The following is a 20,873-nucleotide window of genomic DNA, read 5'->3' on the forward strand; positions in this document are numbered from 1 at the left end:
GTTTAGGAGGGATCTGCATATGCCCACTGAACTATCAGTAAGATGTGAACAAAAGACCTCATGTTTCTTCAAAATTAAATCAAACTTTCTATATTTTGGAATGGACAGAGGTCAAGTCACTATTTCTAGAAAATCTGTGGTAAAATTCTGATAACATTATTGGACACAGTTGTTTATTTTTCTGGACACATTTTACTTTCAAGAAGATGTTCAGAAGTAGTATAGGATCATGGGGAATAAACGGTGCAGGCTAGACCAAGGTTGTCTGATGGCCAGGATGACTTGAAAGAAGTTAGAGATGTTCCAGAAATAGGAAGGGGGTGGGGGGAGAGAAAGAGAGAGAGAGAGAGAATCCTATCAAAACGAATGCAAAAGAAATAAAAACAAAACAAAGAAAACAGCAAACAGCTAATAATGCAGGTATGTGTGTGTGTGTGTGTGTGTGTGGTGTGTATATGTGTGTGTGTGTGTGTGTGCTGTGTGTGTGTTGTGTTGTGTTGTGTGTGTGTGTGGTGTGTATGTGTGTGTGTGTGTGCTGTTGTTGTTCCCTTCTAGATGATGAACATAGGATCGTGTTTTCCAAACAACAAATGATCTCAGCTACTCTCTAGTTTTAAAGCCCCCGTACAAGCACAAGAAATGATCATCCCAGCTATTTTCTATTCAGAAACTAAACTCCTAGTTTAACTTTTGCGTTTATGCTCCTGCCAACTTCTTCTGAAGGCTAACTAAGCATCTAGTTTAAAAGCTAGAAAAACAGGATGTTTAGAAGTAACTAACAATAATATGGCTTCATTCCTCTCAGGATAGAATATATGTATAGGATGAATGCCAGGAGTTTCAGCAGAGTATAAATCCCTCTTTATCAAATGGAACTGTTCAAGCATTTCTTTTCAATTGAGATGAACTATAAGCATGGAGATTGTGTCAAGAGTTAAGCACTTTAATTCTTGGCTGCTGAAGATTAATTAGAATATGCCCGTGTAAGACATTGAATTAGGACTGCCAAGGAGAGGCGCAGTTGCTGGTAATTTATGTCTTAAAATTATTGGAGCTTCAACAGTCACTAAGCCAGCTCAAGATCCTACTCCATTGTGACGACTTTTATTTAGACTTTGGCATTTATGATTATCCTACAATTTAAATACAAGATGGACACACAGATGATTCTTTCACTCAATTGTCAAACAAAAATATATGCCCATAGTACATGTGTGGGTGATGAAAGCCTGAGTTAATAATGCAATATTATACATAAATATGTAGCATTTGTGAGAATAATACAAATACCTTCAAGGATTTAAGCATTGCCTACTTGTTTGTGTTTATCCAGATCCACACAAGGACAGGACTAGGCATGACTACTGTCTTCAAACAAATAGTGACCACTCTTTCTAGGAAGTTTACGGAGGAATTTATCCAAGAAAGAATCATCTTTTCCGTTTAGTTTTTTTTTTTTCCATTTCCACTATGAGGTTTTGGCTTAATTCTGTCCTCCACTTCTACCCCCCAGGGGAAGTAATTCTAGAGGTAGACATTTTTACTTTTTTACGTTCTGCTCACCTGTGTCTTCAGGGACTAGTCTGTTGTTATTCCATTTGTGGACTATTGAGTCATAAAACAAGCTAGGAAACACTTCTCCCTCCTCCTTCATTATGCCTTTCCTCTTGTGTGGGATTGCAGGACTTGTACACCTTCCTGAAGATGAGGACTTAAGATGAGGTCCTAGAAACTAGATTTCTCTCATTGTATAGATATGAAGAAGAATGCTTTTTTGGTCACTGAGTCGTCCCAGTATATATTGGAACCATGGGGTGATTGGGATGAGGTCTTGGCAGACGACTCATCCTTTTAGGTTAAGTGAGATAACTGGTCTGCTACTAATTATCAGCTGTGGTGTCAGAGGAAATATGTTACAACGGTGAGGACCATCATTACTGTGCCTGCTCTACTAGTGTCTCCTCTAAAACACCTCAGACCCCTTTTGAACATAGCCTGAGTATGGGGTGAGGACACAAGGCTTCTGAGAGTCCTCCACACTTGTTTCTATTGCTCTGGCTTCCTCCCAGTTCACACTTGAGACAATGTAAGCTTTCTAGAAGATCCTAACTTTAAAAAGATGAGGAAGACTTGGAAGCCCGAGTCAACTCCCCCTTCCTCACGTGAAGTCTCCACGGCCTCTACATAGAAACATATTTGGGGAGAACAAACCTTGCAACTCAGCTTTTCAAATGTGCCCTGCTTCCCTGCAAACTGAAATGCCCAAATGGGAGACAGGAAGATTAAACTCTTATGTAAAATTTGATGTTTTACATAACTTTAATGAATTGACAAAGTCTTGGGGGGTTGGGGGAGCTTCAGATGGCAAACATACGCAAGGGATTTAGTTAAACAACTTTTTTTTTTCTTTTTGGCAAGGATGGTATGATTTTGTAATGGGGTAGGAACCAATGAAATGAAAGGTTAGTGTGGTTAATGATCTACAGTTATTGGTTAGAGAAGTATATTAGAGCGAGTTTCTCTGCACACAGACCACCTTTCCTGTCAACCCCACTAGCCTCTGGCACAATGAAGTGGGTAACCTTTCTCCTCCTCCTCTTCGTCTCCGGCTCTGCCTTTTCCAGGGGTGTGTTTCGCCGAGAAGCACGTAAGCATTCTATGTTTTCTCATCTCTACTTTTATTTTTCGTAGTTCAAAATTACTTAAATTTTCCTTTGGTGATGATCAATATCACCATTATTATTATTATTATTATTATATTTGCATATGAGAATCCTTATGTGGTTATATTAATATATTTTAGATAACTCCGATGACAATAATGGGGGGACCTTGAAAGATTAGTTTTAAAATTTCTTTTAATTAAAATAAAATGCTAGGTAGAATGATTTGAACTATGTCAGATACAGCTGAACTCACTAGTTTCAAAGGGCCTGCCTGCTCTACCTAGCTATACTAAACACACATAGCCTGTAGTAGTAATTTTACGAATGGAGTTTCCACTTATATTTACTTTTATTTCTTATTTACTATTGCCTTAGTAGACATTTACAAACATGACTGAAACATTCCGTCTTGGGTTTGAATGCAAAGTTATAAGCACTTAATGAGTCTTTAAAAATAATAGTTTCGGTGAAAGAATAAAACTCTGAATGTAGTTGAAAGGAATTGCCGTCTTCAGATTTTCCTGTAGCGATTGGAGGCTGGGAACTTCAGGGAATAGTTTAAGTGAGTGAAGAGAAGAGTGAAAAGCAGCGCATTGTAATTCGATGTCTTCATCAATATTTAAATATGTTTTGTGGTTTTTTTTCTCTCCCCCATTCCCACAGACAAGAGTGAGATCGCCCATCGGTTTAAGGACTTGGGAGAACAGCATTTCAAAGGCCTGTAAGTTAAGAGGCTGAAAGTCCACTTGATGTTTTGGATAGTATTAGTTCAGGTTCTAGACACCCTTTCCCACTTTGAGTGTGCAAATTGTAGAGCAGCACTGTGGAATAGAAATGAGTGCACCGGCAGGAATTCTGTGGATCTGTGCTGAGCAAGATGGCAGCCAGAGGACACCAGGCTGTTAAGCACTTAGCGCATGGCAAGTGTAGCTGAGGAGCACACGTTCAAATGATACCTAACTTCAATTAAATGTATCTAGCCATGTATGGCTAGTAGCTCCTTTCCTGGAGAGGGAACCTGGAGCCTACATCGAACTTGTTAAGTCTGGAATCTTATTTTTATTTCGGGAAAGGTCTATGAAATATAGTTTTTGGGGGGCAGCTCACTTAGCAGCTCTATGCAGCAAGATCTCACACTATCTTGAGAGCATTATTTTGTCTTTCTGTAGTACTGGGACCTTACCCATGGGAAGTAAGTGGTCTATACTCAACTCACATCTCCAACCTTAATAAGGTTTTAATGTAGTTAAAAATGAGCAATTTATTTTTTTAAAATGTCAATAGTGTCATGCATTTCAACTAACAGAGGTACATGGATTAGAAAAGAAGTAACTCAAAGGACTTGCATACTGTCTAGCTTTGACAATGGATATATTTAGGGAGTAATTTGCTCCTTTGTCTCATGTTCACGGATCTATTGACACAAATATGCACTCCAGCATGGTAGAAACCCATATTCTCTTTGCTTGGAAAGACATATGTTCCAGGTTATGCCTCAGAGAGTAGCTGACCAGAATAGGCTTTCTAGATAGTTGTACGAAAGACATACAAAATATGGAAGTATACATATGCACAATCTGCTGTTTGGGAGAGCCACCTGCCTCCTACTGAGGTTTGCTTTCTGCCTGTCTTTCAGAGTCCTGATTGCCTTTTCCCAGTATCTCCAGAAATGCCCATATGAAGAGCATATCAAATTGGTGCAGGAAGTAACAGACTTTGCAAAAACATGCGTCGCTGATGAGAATGCCGAAAACTGTGACAAGTCCATTGTGAGTACATTCTGATCTCTGAGGATCTACTTTTCTGCCTTTTGTAATTCCGAGCTTTTCAAAGGAAAGCAAATCACGTCTCCCACACTTAAGGCCCAGGGAACACTGTGGAAGAGGGGGCAGAGGGACTGGCCATGGGAATTTTGCTACGAGACTCCTTTTCCTAGTAATTGCAGAAGCGACAATCACAAAGTCTCACTAATATGACTAAATGTGACCTTGAGAGTGACAGTGACAATACACATGCCGAGGAGGATGAGGGAAAGACCACAGGAACAAAGCTATAGGCAACCAAAGAATGCTGAGAGTAGGAGAAATTGCCTTCTTTGAGGAAGAGCGCACCAACTGTGTATCCAATACCAATGGTCTTCTATAAACATACATATAAATAACCTTATACAGACTAAGCAGGCCACATTTAGAAATATATATATATATATATATATATTCATAAATGTAATGCATGTAACACAATGAAGGAAAAATAAGGTCATGGATCTGAGAGCAAGGGGGGCTTACATGAGAGGGTTAGGAGGGACAGAAGGGAGGGGGGAAATAAAGTAATTTATTTTATATGCAATTAAAAGGTGGAGTTCCCAGTGATTTAGAAGTTTTGCTTTTTATAAACAGGGCTTCAAAACTGGAGGTCTGAGCTCTTCTGGGCACATAATCTATGGGCGGCCATGTTTGAATGACCTCCACCCTCTTTCTTCTTACCTCCATCTTGGTTATCTTTCCCTCTCAGTGTGCTGTTAACACATCACACAAAACAGTACAGTTGTACCTCGGTATTCCTAAAAAAAAGTATGCAATTGACAGTTCAGTAAAATTTCTATGAGTTGAATGATTTCTACAATAAAATTAGTGAGGAAGGAAAGAAATATTTTAAAAATGAAGTCCTTTGAGGGGGATATTTCTAGAATAGAGAGGAGGTCTGCATGTTAACGACTACTTAAAGTAGGTGGTGTTATTCCGAAGTTTTGCACGGACTGTAGTAAAAACTTAGGCTTCTCCCAGAGGAGCGGAGCCCGAGAGGAGTTGTGTGAACATGTCGCTCCCCAGGGCTTTTTTTTTCTCCTTTTAATTATAGTGACTTTGCTCCTAGATTTAGTGCCAGATAGAAAACATGGAAGGCGACCTTCCTCAACGCCGTTAGCTCTTTGCTTCTCTGTTTTATCCACCACACACCATACTGTGGTGCCTGACCCTCAGGAAAGTTACACAGAAATAGGCAAGTCACAGGAAGGCAAGCGAAGGGAGATTTCTTGATGATTTCCTTTTGCTTCATGACTTTAAAAAGTAACTTATACATCAAAGGGTATGTCTGCAGGATTAAGAAAAAAGTAACATTTCATTAACATTTTTTTTCTGCTTAAATTTATTTTAAGTGCGTGCAAAGACCACAAAAACTATATACAGTCCAAGGTGTTGTTGATGTTTCAATATAGGTGCATATCCTCTATGTACGTACATGCAAGGTACATGTTTTCTTTCTTTTTTTTTTTTTTTTTTTTTTTTTGGTTCTTTTTTTTTTGAGCTGGGGACCCAACAGGACCTTGCGCTTCCTAGGCAAGCGCTCTACCACTGAGCTAAATCCCCAGCCCACATGTCTTCTTAACCGAGCTTTATCAGCACATTTGGTTTCGACGCTGACCTTTGGCTATAGAGGAAGTCGGGCACCGGCAGGGATCTGACCCTTTCTGTCTTCCACTTAGCACACTCTCTTCGGAGACAAGTTATGCGCCATTCCAAAGCTTCGCGACAACTACGGTGAACTGGCTGACTGCTGTGCAAAACAGGAGCCCGAAAGAAACGAGTGTTTCCTGCAGCACAAGGATGACAACCCCAACCTGCCACCCTTCCAGAGGCCGGAGGCTGAGGCCATGTGCACCTCCTTCCAGGAGAACCCTACCAGCTTTCTGGGACAGTGAGTACCCAGACATCTGTGCTTGAAGATAAAAACGGGGCAATAGCTTAGCCGGTAGCACTTAGGCTGGCAGTCACGGAAACCCCAACACTGAGCCTGGGGATGCATTGGAATGAATTCTAAAAACATAATATCTGATACCACAAAGCTCTACACGGCGACAATCAAACAATGACGTTTCGAACTGGAAAACAGATAGGACCTGTGTGAAATATTCTGAGACTGAGAAATTGCAAAATATTCTGAATACTCTGAAGGTGTTTGTGTGAATGCGTGTGCGTGTGTGTGTGCGTGCCTGTGTGTGTGTGTGCGTGCGTGTGTGTGTGTGTGTGTGTGTGTATGTGTTGGTCATGTTCTCTGGATCAATTTCAGTTTAGTCAGCAACATTACATCACCTAAATTTAACTACTTACCAAAAATGCACACATGTTAACATTCACAGACACACACATACACACATACACACACACACACACACATAGACAGACACACACATGCACGCACACACAGACACAGACACAGACACACACACAGACACAGACACACAGACACACACACACACAGACACACACACACACACACACACACACACACACACACACACACACACACACACACACACACACACACACACACACACACACACACACACACAGACACACACACACACACAACACACACACACACACACACACACACAAACACACACCCCTCTCTTTTCTCACTTAACAAGAGACAAAGACCATCACTCCCGGGTAGCCACACTGAGTGAAAATGGCCAATTACAAATTCCACATATATGCGAAGGTATGGGTTGACTTTAATAATTTCCGTAGTGTTCTGTGCTGTGGGAAATGCCTATGTTCTTCTTCCTCTTCCCATAATTCAGCTATTTGCATGAAGTTGCCAGGAGACATCCTTATTTCTATGCCCCAGAACTCCTTTACTATGCTGAGAAATACAACGAGGTTCTGACCCAGTGCTGCACAGAGTCTGACAAAGCAGGCTGCCTGACACCGAAGGTAATCCCTGGAAACACGCAAGAAATATCTGCCTCGTAGTCCAACCTCCAATCTCACGGCTGGATTCAGGAGACTCGACTTTCTGAATGAAACGTCTCTTCCCTCTTAAGTTACCAGTGGATTTTTGTTCTCATACTTTCCAAAATGTAGCAGTGGTCTGAGAGAGGGAATTCTTGTATATGTGTTCCTTGTCCTTTCATTCTTTATGGTAATGATGTGTGCAGTAGAATATTCTTTGTCAAATTGTGCAGAGGTGTCTAGGGTTTTCTGTTTGCTTGTTTTGGCTTTTCTCTTTTGGACTTTCTCTGAGACATTTTACTGGAGTTAAAATTCAAAGCAGAGAATTTTTACTGAGGCCAGAAGTTGAAATTCCTTCTTTCCTTCCATAAATATTTATTACGCATCATTTGGTTTGTGGAGGCACTTACTGATTTTATGAAAGTTGATGGAGGAAGGACTGCAATGAATTAGTTACAAAATTAAAAAGTCAGTACAGGCATAGGTCCCAGGGCATCGCCTAGGACAGTGTACTCCTCCCTTGGCAATGTCTCTAAGGTGCTTTGAGTTCCTAGATGCTAAGAACAGATCGATTTTCTTTTCCTTTAGGTATCAAAATAATTATTTGCTAAAAGGGACTATTGTGAATTGAGATATAAATTACCTTTTTAAATTTTCACTTGAATGGAAGGTACAACTAATGGTAGAATTCTTACCTAGCATGCACACGATTTCAACTCCTCCCCACCCAAACCAATTGTTTTGGCACAGGGCTGTGGGGAACTTTGAAAGGGGTCTGTGTGTGTGTGTGTGTGTGTGTGTGTGTGTGTGTGTGTGTAAAAATAACCTTTCCAATTTTTTCAACTGGATTTCTTTTGGTAGCTTGATGCGGTGAAAGAGAAAGCACTGGTTGCAGCTGTCCGTCAGAGGATGAAGTGCTCCAGTATGCAGAGATTTGGAGAGAGAGCCTTCAAAGCTTGGTATATGAATTTTCTTTAATATCACAGTCCACATCTTTCTGATGATAGCTGTCCAATCCAAAAGGCTGTGCCTTTATAAGGCACTTTATGAAAAGACGATAGAGGTGAAATCGGAATAATAGTAGTAATTTGACATTTTTGTCTCATGCTTTATTTTAAACTATCAAAGAATTTAGAAGACTTTTGTTTTTTCCTAAAAGAAGACAGGTATTTAAAATCTCATTTGCTTATAAAGACTGGGACTCATTTTCAAAGCTTACGGAATGTAGTCAAGGTGATTAATTTACTTAAGTTGTGTTCTCCCAGCCTAAAAGTGACTGTTTTATGTCCTGATAATTGAATTTAGCCATCAAACAAGCTGGAGTTATTACTTCAAATTTTATTACAACTCCAACTGTGTTCTTAATCTCATGTTTCTGTTTGATACTCTCTTGGCTTCTATATGCTGTAGCTGAGCCTGGGGTGTATTCTTTAATGTAGAAGGCAAGAAAGACATGCTTGCCTTTCTAGCGCCTCACCTGTTAGTCGTTAATGAATCAACGTAATAGAAAAGAACGTGGAGATGACGTCGTCGTGTGTGTTCTCTAGAAACCGTCAGCACGATTATCCTCGCGAAGTCATTCCTACTATCCGAATTATCACAGCCAACCAAATCAACACACGAGGCAACGTCAGTATCAAACAATACACTGTTGTGCAGGCCGTGACTGGCTCTTGCAAAGGAGTCAAGAGAGTCTTGGCTTGTGCCATAGAACTTAGAGGCTGTCTGCCGGAACAGTTTCTTGGCGGGAGGATGCATGGTTAGAACTCTCTAAGCTCTCTGGAAGTTAAGAATTTTGTTTCCCCCCATCAGGAACTTTAGAATTCAGAGAACTATGTCTTGTGAGGAAAGATGACGAATCTTCAGTTCCAGATGAGAAAATGCTTTCATGCCATTATGTAACTTAATCTCCCAGATCCTTTGATTCTGCCCGTTGTAACACTCTAAAAGCTAAGCTGCTGGTGGTCACAGTGCTAAGATGGGGTCAAGCCAAAAAACAGAAGTCAGATAAGGCCTTAACACTTGGCTGACGCCCCTTTGGGGAAAATCTCTGATTTTCATTTATTGAGGCCTTACCTTTCCATGGACTGCCCCCATTCTTTTAGTAGATAGATCCGCTAAAGAAAACCATAACTATCATGCCTGGCTAGCATTGCAAGAACTAGTGGATTTTTATAATTTGATCATTTAAGTCGGTTTTTAACTTCAAAACCAGTTTATAACAAATTTCGAACTTGTTATAAGTGGCGCCCTTTTTACTGCTTTCCTACAAATACACTATGATGATAATTCCTTGATGGGGTTAAGAAAGATTGGGTTTCTTTTTTCTTTTTTCAGGGCAGTAGCTCGTATGAGCCAGAGATTCCCCAATGCTGAGTTTGCAGAAATCACCAAATTGGCAACAGACCTTACCAAAATCAACAAGGAGTGCTGTCACGGCGACCTGTTGGAATGCGCGGATGACAGGGTAAAGAGGGGGATTGCATGCTCAGTCAGTGAATGCAAGTGCTTGGCTTCACCGGAGATCACTGATGGCTGCTGGTGTGACCGTTAATCTGCCAAGCTCTCCTTGGTTGGTGCCACTTTCCAGAAAAAACTAAAACCAAAACCAAAAACAAAACAGAAAACAGAAACAACAGCAAAAGGTTTTCTGAATTATTAAATGATCTGAAACTCCTTTCTTCAGTCACACTTTGAGAAAGGTGTTAATGAAACGGGAACTAGTCACAGATGTAGTTTTTTTTTTTTTAAAGATGTTTAAGATTTTGGGAAGAGAAATGGGGCTAGGGATCTCACAGAGTGGAGAGGCTCTTAAAAATGTGTTTATCCTTCGGTAGTCTTTCCTCTAATTAACTGTGTACGTTAAGCACATAAAAAAATTCACTGTGATCTCATTTTCTCCCACCTCGTCCTGCTATCTCCCTCCCCTCCCCTCTCCAAAGACTAAAAATATAACCAAACATCAGAATGCTCTTCTGCCATAGAACCTTCTGGAGAACTCAAGACAGATGTTTTGTGTGTTATGAGCAAGGCCTGTAATTGTGCTCATTACTGGTTGTTTAATTATACTTCATATTTTAATGAGTTATTTAGTTTCAAAATGACTACCCTTAACTTGGGAGGAATTTAAAAAAAAAAAAAAAGCACTAACTTTTATAGAAAAAGTGACCTGATTTATCACAGTCTCTCTGACATAAACTTAATAAATAATTAAAACAAATTCATTTAACTAAATACATACCTTGTTTCTGAACAGTCTTTCTCAAATCCCATTGGAATGTTCTGGTCATAGTACTGAAGCACTTCGTGGCTGAGAATGTGTTTCTAGAAGCCACTTTGGTTGCCTATGGCTCAGAGCAGGATGGATAGGCTATCCCCGTCCAACAGTGGTGCAGGGATAAAATGTAGCCAAGAGAATTTCTCTGAAACCTTTGCCTTCCATTCTCACAGGCGGAACTTGCCAAGTACATGTGTGAGAACCAGGCCACTATCTCCAGCAAACTGCAGGCTTGCTGTGATAAGCCAGTGCTGCAGAAATCCCAGTGTCTCGCTGAGGTAGAACATGACAGCATTCCTGCCGATCTGCCCTCAATAGCTGCTGACTTTGTTGAGGATAAGGAAGTGTGTAAGAACTATGCTGAGGCCAAGGATGTCTTCCTGGGCACGTGAGTAGATGCCTTTCTCTTCGTGGCTTTGGCGAAGCTGTGTGGTGTAGGAGGCTACACCAGGCTCCTTGTCCAGGTGTTAGCAAGACTTCTGTGGCTCTCAGAAAAAAATTATTCACCCTTTCCAATCTCAGCCTTTAAAGTTTCCCTGAAAAGCATTTTAAGGAACTCAAAGTATTTTTTTTTAAAATTCAGCATAAACTCAATGTTCTTTACTTCATTGGACTATTTCTGGAAATATTCTATGAGTATATAAATTGTATGTGCCACTTAATCATTCTTATGGGCATTTTTCTTGAAATTCTCATGTATAGGAATATATTACCTATGTATCTACTTACCTATCGTGCCGTATCTATCCATCTCTGGGATGACAACAAGGATATCTATCTATCCCTCTGTATGTATATATGCCCACATGACACTTAGTTCTTTCATACTTGGTTGAGAAGACCGGAATGTCACAGTGTGGCAAGGCACGATACAACGAATAACAAATGACACTATGTTTTCAGGAAGTGCAACCCTTATTTCCATTCTACTAACCGAGAGGTTGATGCACTCTGATAGTAAGTTGCCCAGGCAGAATACTAAAATAGCTTGCAGTGGTGGAGCTGAACCTGGGAAGGGTTCTCTCTGGGTCCCACGTCTTTGCTGCTTAGTCCTTGCTGCGTGCCAACGCCCGGTGGCTGGGATGAGAATCTCTATTGAGATTGGTCATGGACTCTATGACACGCCCCCTTATTCAGCTCAGCCTATGTTCGCCTCAATTAGGTTTTTGTATGAAAATTCAAGAAGGCACCCCGATTACTCCGTGTCCCTGCTGCTGAGACTTGCTAAGAAATATGAAGCCACACTGGAGAAGTGCTGTGCTGAAGGCGATCCTCCTGCCTGCTACGGCACAGTGGTAGGTTTCCGAGAGCCAGGAACACTCACGGTGCTGGTGGGGCTTTCTGTCAGGAGAAAAGAAGAGATGAATTCATGATCATAGATACGTAGGTCAATCCTGGTGTTTTCTTGAGATAGAGGCAAGTTCGAGCTCTTAAAGTTTCCTTCAACATTGCAGGATAAACTCTTTGGGTAAAATATAAGGAAACCTAGAATGACCACCCTAGGGAAGGAAGGTTCAAAGAGAGGGAGGGATCTTTGCTTACATAAAACCTTTGTTGTAGCCTTCCCTTTTTCAGACACCTGAGAATAAAATTAGAGAATAAGTTCAATTGCCAATTAAAAGTGATTGATTTAACTTAGGCTTGAAAAGACCATTAACCTGTCCCACCATACTGTCAACTATTAGAATTAATATCTCAAAGGAATTCGAGAACTCTACTTCTTTAAATGACATTTTGGAGAAGGTTTTGGAGTAGTTTTATGAGAAGTTGTGTTTGCAGGTTTGTTGTGGGTGGGGATGTCAGGACTCCTGTCAGCACATATTGGTTTCTGAATCATCTGGGACCAGAAGGGAGTCAGACTTTACAAAGAAACTGCCCGAATACCAGACACCACTCTGTGATTTAGGCTGGGGTGGATGCTCATATCTCAGAGACCTCAAGATCCAACTGGAGAGATTGCTATAAGTGAAGGTCACCATCTAGGGGACTTCTGTGCACTAGGTAGTGTTTTGATTTCATCCACTTAGTGGGTTAAGAGACCAGTGCTGGTGCTGAGGACAGTTAGTGCTGTAGAGTTGTAGACAGGATCAGTCTGAAACTTGGATGTGGGAAGAAAAATCACACAACAAGAAAATAGAGCAGGTGGCCTGCTTCAAACGCAGCCATTAAATCCCAGAGCCTGAGGATTCTCATTTGATTTGTGCCAAAAGACCTTGCAAATAAAAGGGACAATTTAAATGCAAGATGGGAAATGTGGCAAAAAGGTCTCCTGACTTGTCTTTGTACAGAGGGACAGCAGCAGTACAAAGTGACCTACTTTGGGCTCTCAGGAAGGGGCCTGTAAATACAATTCTTTTATCTTGCAGCTTGCAGAATTTCAGCCTCTTATAGAAGAACCTAAGAACTTGGTCAAAACTAACTGTGAGCTTTACGAGAAGCTTGGAGAGTATGGATTCCAAAACGCGTGAGTAGTTTTTTTCCTTGATCAACTTGTAATTATTTAAAACATTATATAGGCCACCCAGCATATGGATTTCACAATGAAAACACATAAAATCCATATCTATCAAAAAATTCTGGGAACTTTGTTGGAGGGATGAGGAGGACTGTATCCCTGTGTAATATAAACACTGGTCTCTTGGGAGTAGACGTTTTGAGGACTCAGCAAATCTTGATACATTGGAAGTGGAAGCGTCCTTCAAGGGTTAGGTGGAGTTTATGAGCAAACAGAACAATACTTAGTAGAAAAAGGGAGAAGCATGCTTAGGCAGCAGAAACTCAAGAACTGATAGAAATGCTGAACACAAAAACATAACAAAAGATTTAGATAATATGGAAATATTACACGAATAAAGAGTTCACTTGGGAAATCATTGGAATTTGGGGGTTACATTTAAACCTATGTAGTTGTGTCCTTGTCTTCCTATGGACTTTCACTCCTAGAGATAGAGACTGAATGGCCTTCCACAGTAGTATCCCAATTCCATAGGGCTTTATCTATGGAAGCAAAGTGAGCATGCTGGAAGAGACCCGTGATTCCTTGTTCATTTCATATACAGTTTTAGCATTCTTTTAACTCTGGAGTTTGGAGAAGGCACTTCTATACCTGAATACGCTGACCTTTATTGCTGATGGTACACTGTTAAATGCAAGATGTTATCAATTGCTAGATAGCGTGTCAGGCAGAAATCATTTTCTTTCATTTAATTGGTGCATGCTTTCTATTAAATCATCTCTCTTTTCACCCCTTCCTTTGAGCTTGTCACAATGCTGGTATGTGTACGTTTGTGACAGAGTCTATTTAAAGCAGCATGGAGTCCATTAATACCATCGGGCTAGAGAAACGATACTTCCTTGTGATTCTAGTACAGATTTAAGACTAAGATCTTACGCTCCAAGTAGTTTTTGCATCCACTTGGTTTCTTAGGACAAGGTCTTCCTCCAGTACTATGCTATCACCCCAGAAGTAAAGATACTTTGATTAATGGGGGAAAAAATCTTAATTGGTTTGGGCGAATCTTCTTGAAATATATTACATCAGGCCAGTTTTCTGTCTGGATTAAACCATGTACGTTATTGTAAGTAATAACTTTTTGTTACACAGCATTCTGGTTCGATACACCCAGAAAGCACCTCAGGTGTCGACCCCAACTCTCGTGGAGGCAGCAAGAAACCTGGGAAGAGTGGGCACCAAGTGTTGTACACTTCCTGAAGCTCAGAGACTGCCCTGTGTGGAAGACTATGTGAGTCTTTTAAACAACAGCGAAGTTAACAGGGGATGGGCTCTTGTCCTCAGACCTTGATAAATCTAACTTTCAGGAGCAAGGGGGTTCTAATATGTGCTTACGTGTGTATAGTATCTGGGTCATACCCTCTCTCCCATATCTAACTAAGAAAGAAACAGTTTTTAATAAGTCTCACATGTGCAGTTTCAAAGATATATAAATTACCATACTGGGCAAGGCTCGCTTCATAGTGGCTAATCCAACATGACGGTTTTTAGTGCACCAGAGAGCGGATGTTTGTGGAATACTTGTGACCTTCCCTCTCCGCGTATCTCGTATCTCTTCTTTAGCTATCTGCCATCCTGAACCGTGTATGTGTGCTGCATGAGAAGACCCCAGTGAGCGAGAAGGTCACCAAGTGCTGTAGTGGATCCCTGGTGGAAAGACGGCCATGTTTCTCTGCTCTGACAGTTGACGAGACATATGTCCCCAAAGAGTTTAAAGCGGAGACCTTCACCTTCCACTCTGATATCTGCACACTTCCAGACAAGGAGAAGCAGATAAAGAAGCAAACGTGAGGATATATTCTTTCTCATCTACCTGTTTTCATATTGCATATGTATTGACAGTGAGAACTGTCAACTGGACAATTTTTCTTTGTTGATGCAGTGGTTAGAGTCCTTCGAGAGAAGTGTTCAGATGCTGGCATCACTAAGTTGAAGAAAGTGTCAAAGTTCTTTTGTCTACGTGAAAAATTTTTGTATTAAAATCTTTCATTCAACTTATTTTTATCACCGTGGGTAGAAGCCACAGTAGAATACAATTCTAGTGGAGGCACAATAGAAAACCCGAAACACTCATTCATGGATATAGGTAGAAATATGCTGGTCATGGAAACCATAGGAGTATTTATTTCAAGGTATGAGAAACTCACTGAAAATGTTCCACGAAGAAGCCACGCCAGAGGCTGACAAGATCGTGGGTGTGACTTTTGAGAATAGAATAAGAAACAGCTGGAAATGCAGTAGGGGGCTCGAACCCCACCAAAGGGAGAGGCTCCAATAGCACAGAATGTAGCAGGGTATTGTCATCACCTTTGGGGACGTGTCACCATGGTCCCCAGACAGAGTTACAGAACTCACCCCCTACATAGCTCTTTTCCCAGTAGTTTGTACCACAGATGTCAATCACAAGGAGCCAGCAATCTCCTCCTGCTTGCCTTGTCAGTTTCTACAGCCTCCCCATTATTACTTTCAAATGGGGCAAAAATTCATTTATTAAGTGCAAAGACGTAAGTTTACCTTGAGATTTCCTGAAACTACTTAAAACACAGCATGACCGGCACTGATTATTCTATGTGATCTAGTCCTGGCAAAGTGGCTAACAAAGCAGTAACTCGCATGCACCGTCAAGGAAGGTTCCTAAGGTTGGCATTGGCATCGATCCTCAAAGCCAAAGTTACTTGGCTCCCAGATTTAGAACCTTAAACTGTGGCCTCGCCATCCTTCCCGTCTTATTTTCCTGCACTGGAGTGAATGTCTCCTTGATGTCCTTGCTTTCTGTCCTGCTGCAGGGCTCTCGCTGAGCTGGTGAAACACAAGCCCAAGGCCACAGAAGATCAGCTGAAGACGGTGATGGGTGACTTTGCACAATTCGTGGAAAAGTGTTGCAAGGCTGCCGACAAGGATAGCTGCTTCGCCACTGAGGTAACAAATGTCCTCTCCATTTTGATTTGTGCGCCTTCCATTTTCTGTGCACTTGGTCAGGTTTAGAGCTCCGGAACTCACATACTGGATAATGTGATCAATCCAGATTTTGTTTGCTACACAACTGTAGTAGAAACCGACTTACGTAGCTCTTAATTTTTATCTTCTACCACACTGCTGCATATTACATGTTTATTATCACTATTTGGTTTTAAATTTGTGACGCATATGAACATGGTTGGAAATACTTGTAAAGCCCAGAATCGCTAACTCATTTATACCTTGCCCTGAAATGCTACTTTTTGAACTGAGTTATTTTATACACTAATGGAGAACATTTACCATTCAATGTCTGAATCATTTCACATTCCCTCCGGTGCCCTAACAACAGTTTATCCTTTTATTTTGGACACAACAGATGTCAGAGAGCCTGTTTTAAGAATTCCAATGGAACTGTAATTAAGCAAGGCAAGGCACATGCATTTACCATGTATCATCACCGATGGCTATGGAAGTGCAAATCCTAATAGTCCTGCTAATATTTTTCTAACATCCACCATTTTTTCCTGTTCAGGGGCCAAACCTTGTTGCTAGAAGCAAAGAAGCCTTAGCCTAAACACATCACAACCATCTCAGGTAACTATACTCGGGAATTTTAAAACACGATCATAATCATTTTTCCTAAAACGATCAAGATCGATAAGCATTTGCCAAGAGCCACATGGATAAGCGCCAGCCGGCACTCTTAGGTTCTCTCGTATGGTCGTCAATTTGGGTTCCATTTGTAGATAAGAAACTGAACACATAAACGTCCAGGTTAATGTACTTTACACAAGAGGCAACCAAACCAGGGAGAGAAGACACCAAAATTAAAAATTCAAAAGAGCCACAGAGTTGATCGTGGTTTTGCTCTGGCTTATACCAACCACTATGTGGAGTCGCCAATGTTAGCCCAACCTAGAGTATCCTCTGAATGAAGCTGAAACCAGATGAATGAACATTTCTGGGTCAAAACATTTGTGTATCAATGATTCCATGTAGTTTGACCCAATAGTTCTGTGAACTCATTTCACCAGAAGATACAGTGGGTTCTGTTTCATAAGTGATCTTCTTTCAAATTTCTGATGTGCCACATGCTAAACTTTAACAGAATTTATCTTCTTATGACAAAGCAGCCTCCTTTGAACATATAGATGGTTGCATGGCTATGTTGATCAATTCTGTTTGGAGTCTTTTGGAAGAGAATTTTAAGAATTGGGTGATAATGGAAGACTTTGGCAAAAAAATTGTGTCTCCATATGAAAACACAAACTTACTTTTTATTTAAGCAAAGAACCAATAGCTATAAGGCTAGTTCAAAATCACTTCAGTTTTAGAAAGAATTGGGAGTTTTGCATCATTTTGAGAAGACAGCTTTCCTTTGTAATAAATTAAGTAATAAGCAGGTGCCCAGAAATGGTGAGACCTCTGACTTTGACACTTGAGGGGACCAGTGATGAAGAGGGGGTGTCGCAATAAATATCAGTGTGTCATCTGCCCACTAAGTCACGAATATCATATAATATAGGTCATGTGTAGTCTGTCTACACCAGTAAACATTGCAAAAAAGAACCTAAGACACTCAACATTCTAGAAACAGATTTGGAAAACATATTCCATTTTACCAAGAACACTTCCATTTCTCTTTGTGTTTTCCAGGCTACCCTGAGAAAAAAAGACATGAAGACTCAGGACTCATCTCTTCTGTTGGTATAAAACCAACACCCTAAGGAACACAAATTTCTTTGACTTCTTTTCTCTGTGCCGCAATTAATAAAAAATAGAAAGAATATACTCTGTGGTTCAGAAGTCTGTCTTCCAACGGCGCGTCTCACCCTAGCAGCCTCTAAGGCTGGGGGAAACCCTCAGTTTCCTCCCTTCATCTCAGCAGAGACACGAGCTCCATATGGGCAACACAATGGAAGTAAATGTTAATATTCTCCCAAGTTATGGGCAGTGAGCACAGAAACCAATGTTCCAACGTCACGGGAATTCTGAACGAGAGACTAAAAGCTTATGACCTGTGGCTTGCCTTTGTCGGTGGGAATGAGTTGGGGTTGGGGACAAAGGAGATAGGAATGGCTTTAAAGGTGACTAGTTGAACTGGTAAAGTAAGATGAGTTGAGGAAAAAAAATAATTCAAGATGAGAGGAGAAAGGCTTGAGAAGCCCTGCTGGAATCAGAAACTGGGTGATCTGGAGGGGTACTGAAGCACACTGGATTTGACGAACCCTAAGAGTCGCACAGTCAAAGATTCGTGTTAAAATCTAGGTGCCACTTTCACTGCTAGGCTCTTTTGTTTGTTCCAGGCATCAGTTGCTCATATAGACTATGAATTTTATAGACTTATCCAGCACTGGGTATGAGTTTACATACATAGTCATTTATAGCCATGTGACATTTTTACTGTGTACGTGGCTTTAGCGTGTGCATATTATTCTACAACTGGCTCTGAATCCTCCCCGACAGTTTCACTTTAAGCGTAGTACTTGAAGCGGTCATGAGACCACGTGTAAAGAGAGGTCCTTTTCAATCCTCTTTGCATCCTCCTTTCTCTCAACCTGAGCTTTGTCCTCCTGGTGAAAGCATCAAAGAGAGAAAAAGATTGGGAAAGGTGGAATGGAGATTGGGCCCTGACCTGATAGAAACCTGCTAATTGAGCTAATTTAGCCAGATAATTTGAATAAGGTGTTGCTATTCAACTGGTCCAATAATGGACCAGGCATGGAAGCACGATCTGGAGGGCACCGGCTCAGACCCACTCTGACATACCAAATGGGAACTTAAAACTTTGAGAGAATTATGCCTCCCAGTGCACTATTTCCTGAGCCAGTTCTGCTTTCTGTGGAGTCAACACACGGAACTAAAGAGCCCAGTGCACTCTGTTTTTGAGAGGGCATCCATGGGAAAATAATTTCTATCTGTCTGTCATCTGTCTGCTGGTCTCTGTATTTTCCCTCATGATCCAGAAGGCTGGGCTACTAGAACGCAGCAGGCCTACTGGGGTGTGTGTGTGTGTGTGTGTGTGTGTGTGTGTGTGTGTGTGTGTGTGTGTGTGCGCACGTGCGCGTATGGTGTGTGTGTGTTAGAGCTGGTCTCATAGAACACTGGGAACATGGGGAACATGTGGAACATGTTAAGTTGTCAGCATGATTTAATACAGGGTTTTAGGTTGATTTTTTATTTCGTTAAAGGCAGTGTTTGCCAAGTTTCTTCACTGTGAAGTTATTACTTTCCCCCTTGCATAGTCTTTCTGGGGGAAGCAAACCATTAAATACAGCTCTCCCCAATGGGAGACATGAAAAGCATTAAGCTTCTGGAAGGGGGAGCGGTCCTGGTTCCTTTTATTAGAGAATGGTATTGCAAAGATCTGTGTACTGACTCTGCCCCTCTCTAGTGAGGACTCACTGTTTCTATAACTTTGCAGAATAGAACTAGGAAACCAAGTATGTAGGCATACACACACATCATCTATCTGCGTATATACCCATCTACTCATCTACCCATCTCCCCTTTTTCCCATTTACCCATCTATCCATCTACCCATCTAACCATCTACCTATTTACCCATCTACACATCTACCCTTCTACCCATCTACCCCTCTACCCCTCTACCCCTCTACCCATCTAACCATCTACCCATCTACTCTTCTCCCCTTCTACCCGTCTCCCCTTCTACCCATCTACCCATCTCCCCTTCTACCCATCTCCCCTTCTACCCATCTCCCCTTCTACCCATCTCCCCTTCTACCCATCTCCCCATCTCCCATCTACCCATCTACCCTTCTACCCATCTACCCATCTACCCATTTCCCCTTCTACCCATCTCCCCTTTTACCCATCTCCCCTTCTACCCATCTACTCATCTACCCTTCTACCTGTCTCCCCTTCTACCCATCTACCCATCTACCCGTCTACCTGTCTACCTGTCTACCTGTCTACCCGTCTTCCCTTCTACCCATCTACCGACCTACCCATCTCCCCTTCTACCTGTCTCCCCTTCTACCCATCTACCCATCTACCCATCTACCTGTCTACCCATCTACCCATCTACCCTTCTACCCGTCTCCCCTTTTACCCATCTACCCATCTATCTATCCATCCATCCATCTATCTATCTGTCTGTCTGTCTATCTGTCATCTATCTATCATCTATTTATCTATGCACATAAAAGTTTCAACTGATAATTCTGACTCTTTTCAGAGCCATGAGGCTCAGTCCAACTTTCTTCTTGCTGATCGATCTATAAGTCTCCTTTTGATAGTGAGGACTTGTCTCCCACTATCTTCCCTCAACTTATGTATTTGTTTAAACCCTGGGTACTTGTTAAGGAGCTTCAGGGTTATTGCCCCATACTTCCATAAGAACTATTAACAACTAGAATACAGATTTCTTACATGGAATTTCTTTTGTCTTTAACCTTATAGTTTTTAGGCAAAACATTGTTTTCCAAAGTTACTTGGGACAATTCTGTTATTTTCTCCATGTTCTTCAGTGAGGTTATGGGATGGTTTATTTTGAATCACATATGCATTGGATACAAGACAAATTTAGGCTCTGTCTTTTGACTGATTCTTTGGCTTGTATTGCACAGATAAGCCATTGTGTTTCCTATATTTCAGTAGAGAAGCCTCTGTTGATAGTATAGAAAGGTGGCAGAGACAATAGCAAGCATCCCTTTCCCAGCCCACTCTCTGTCAATGTTATCTAGGGCATTCGTTCC

The 20,873-nt window shown here is 41.2% G+C and overlaps 1 protein-coding gene across 1 annotated transcript; it reads left to right on the top strand.

Moving 5' to 3' along the window:
* Positions 1-2,540: 2,540 nt before the first annotated feature.
* Positions 2,541-17,943, top strand: Alb (albumin). The gene is made up of 15 exons (XM_032916218.1): positions 2,541-2,647; positions 3,330-3,387; positions 4,303-4,435; positions 6,151-6,362; positions 7,252-7,384; positions 8,264-8,361; positions 9,740-9,869; positions 10,853-11,067; positions 11,842-11,974; positions 13,046-13,143; positions 14,284-14,422; positions 14,755-14,978; positions 15,978-16,110; positions 16,685-16,746; positions 17,809-17,943. The coding sequence occupies exons 1-14, from the start codon at positions 2,569-2,571 to the stop codon at positions 16,724-16,726; spliced, it is 1,827 nt and encodes a 608-aa protein (XP_032772109.1). The 5' UTR covers positions 2,541-2,568; the 3' UTR covers positions 16,727-16,746; positions 17,809-17,943.
* Positions 17,944-20,873: the final 2,930 nt, after the last annotated feature.

The sequence above is a fragment of the Rattus rattus genome, chromosome 11 (assembly GCF_011064425.1).
Source record: "Rattus rattus isolate New Zealand chromosome 11, Rrattus_CSIRO_v1, whole genome shotgun sequence".
Classification (NCBI taxonomy): Eukaryota; Metazoa; Chordata; class Mammalia; order Rodentia; family Muridae; genus Rattus; species Rattus rattus.

Coding starts and splice junctions, on each gene's coding strand:
- Alb (XM_032916218.1), top strand. CDS start 2,569: ATGAAGTGGGTAACCTTTCTCCTCCTCCTCTTCGTCTCCGGCTCTGCC. Junction 11,068..11,841: donor AAGGATGTCTTCCTGGGCAC/GTGAGTAGATGC, acceptor CGCCTCAATTAG/GTTTTTGTATGAAAATTCAA. Junction 16,111..16,684: donor ATAGCTGCTTCGCCACTGAG/GTAACAAATGTC, acceptor TTTCCTGTTCAG/GGGCCAAACCTTGTTGCTAG.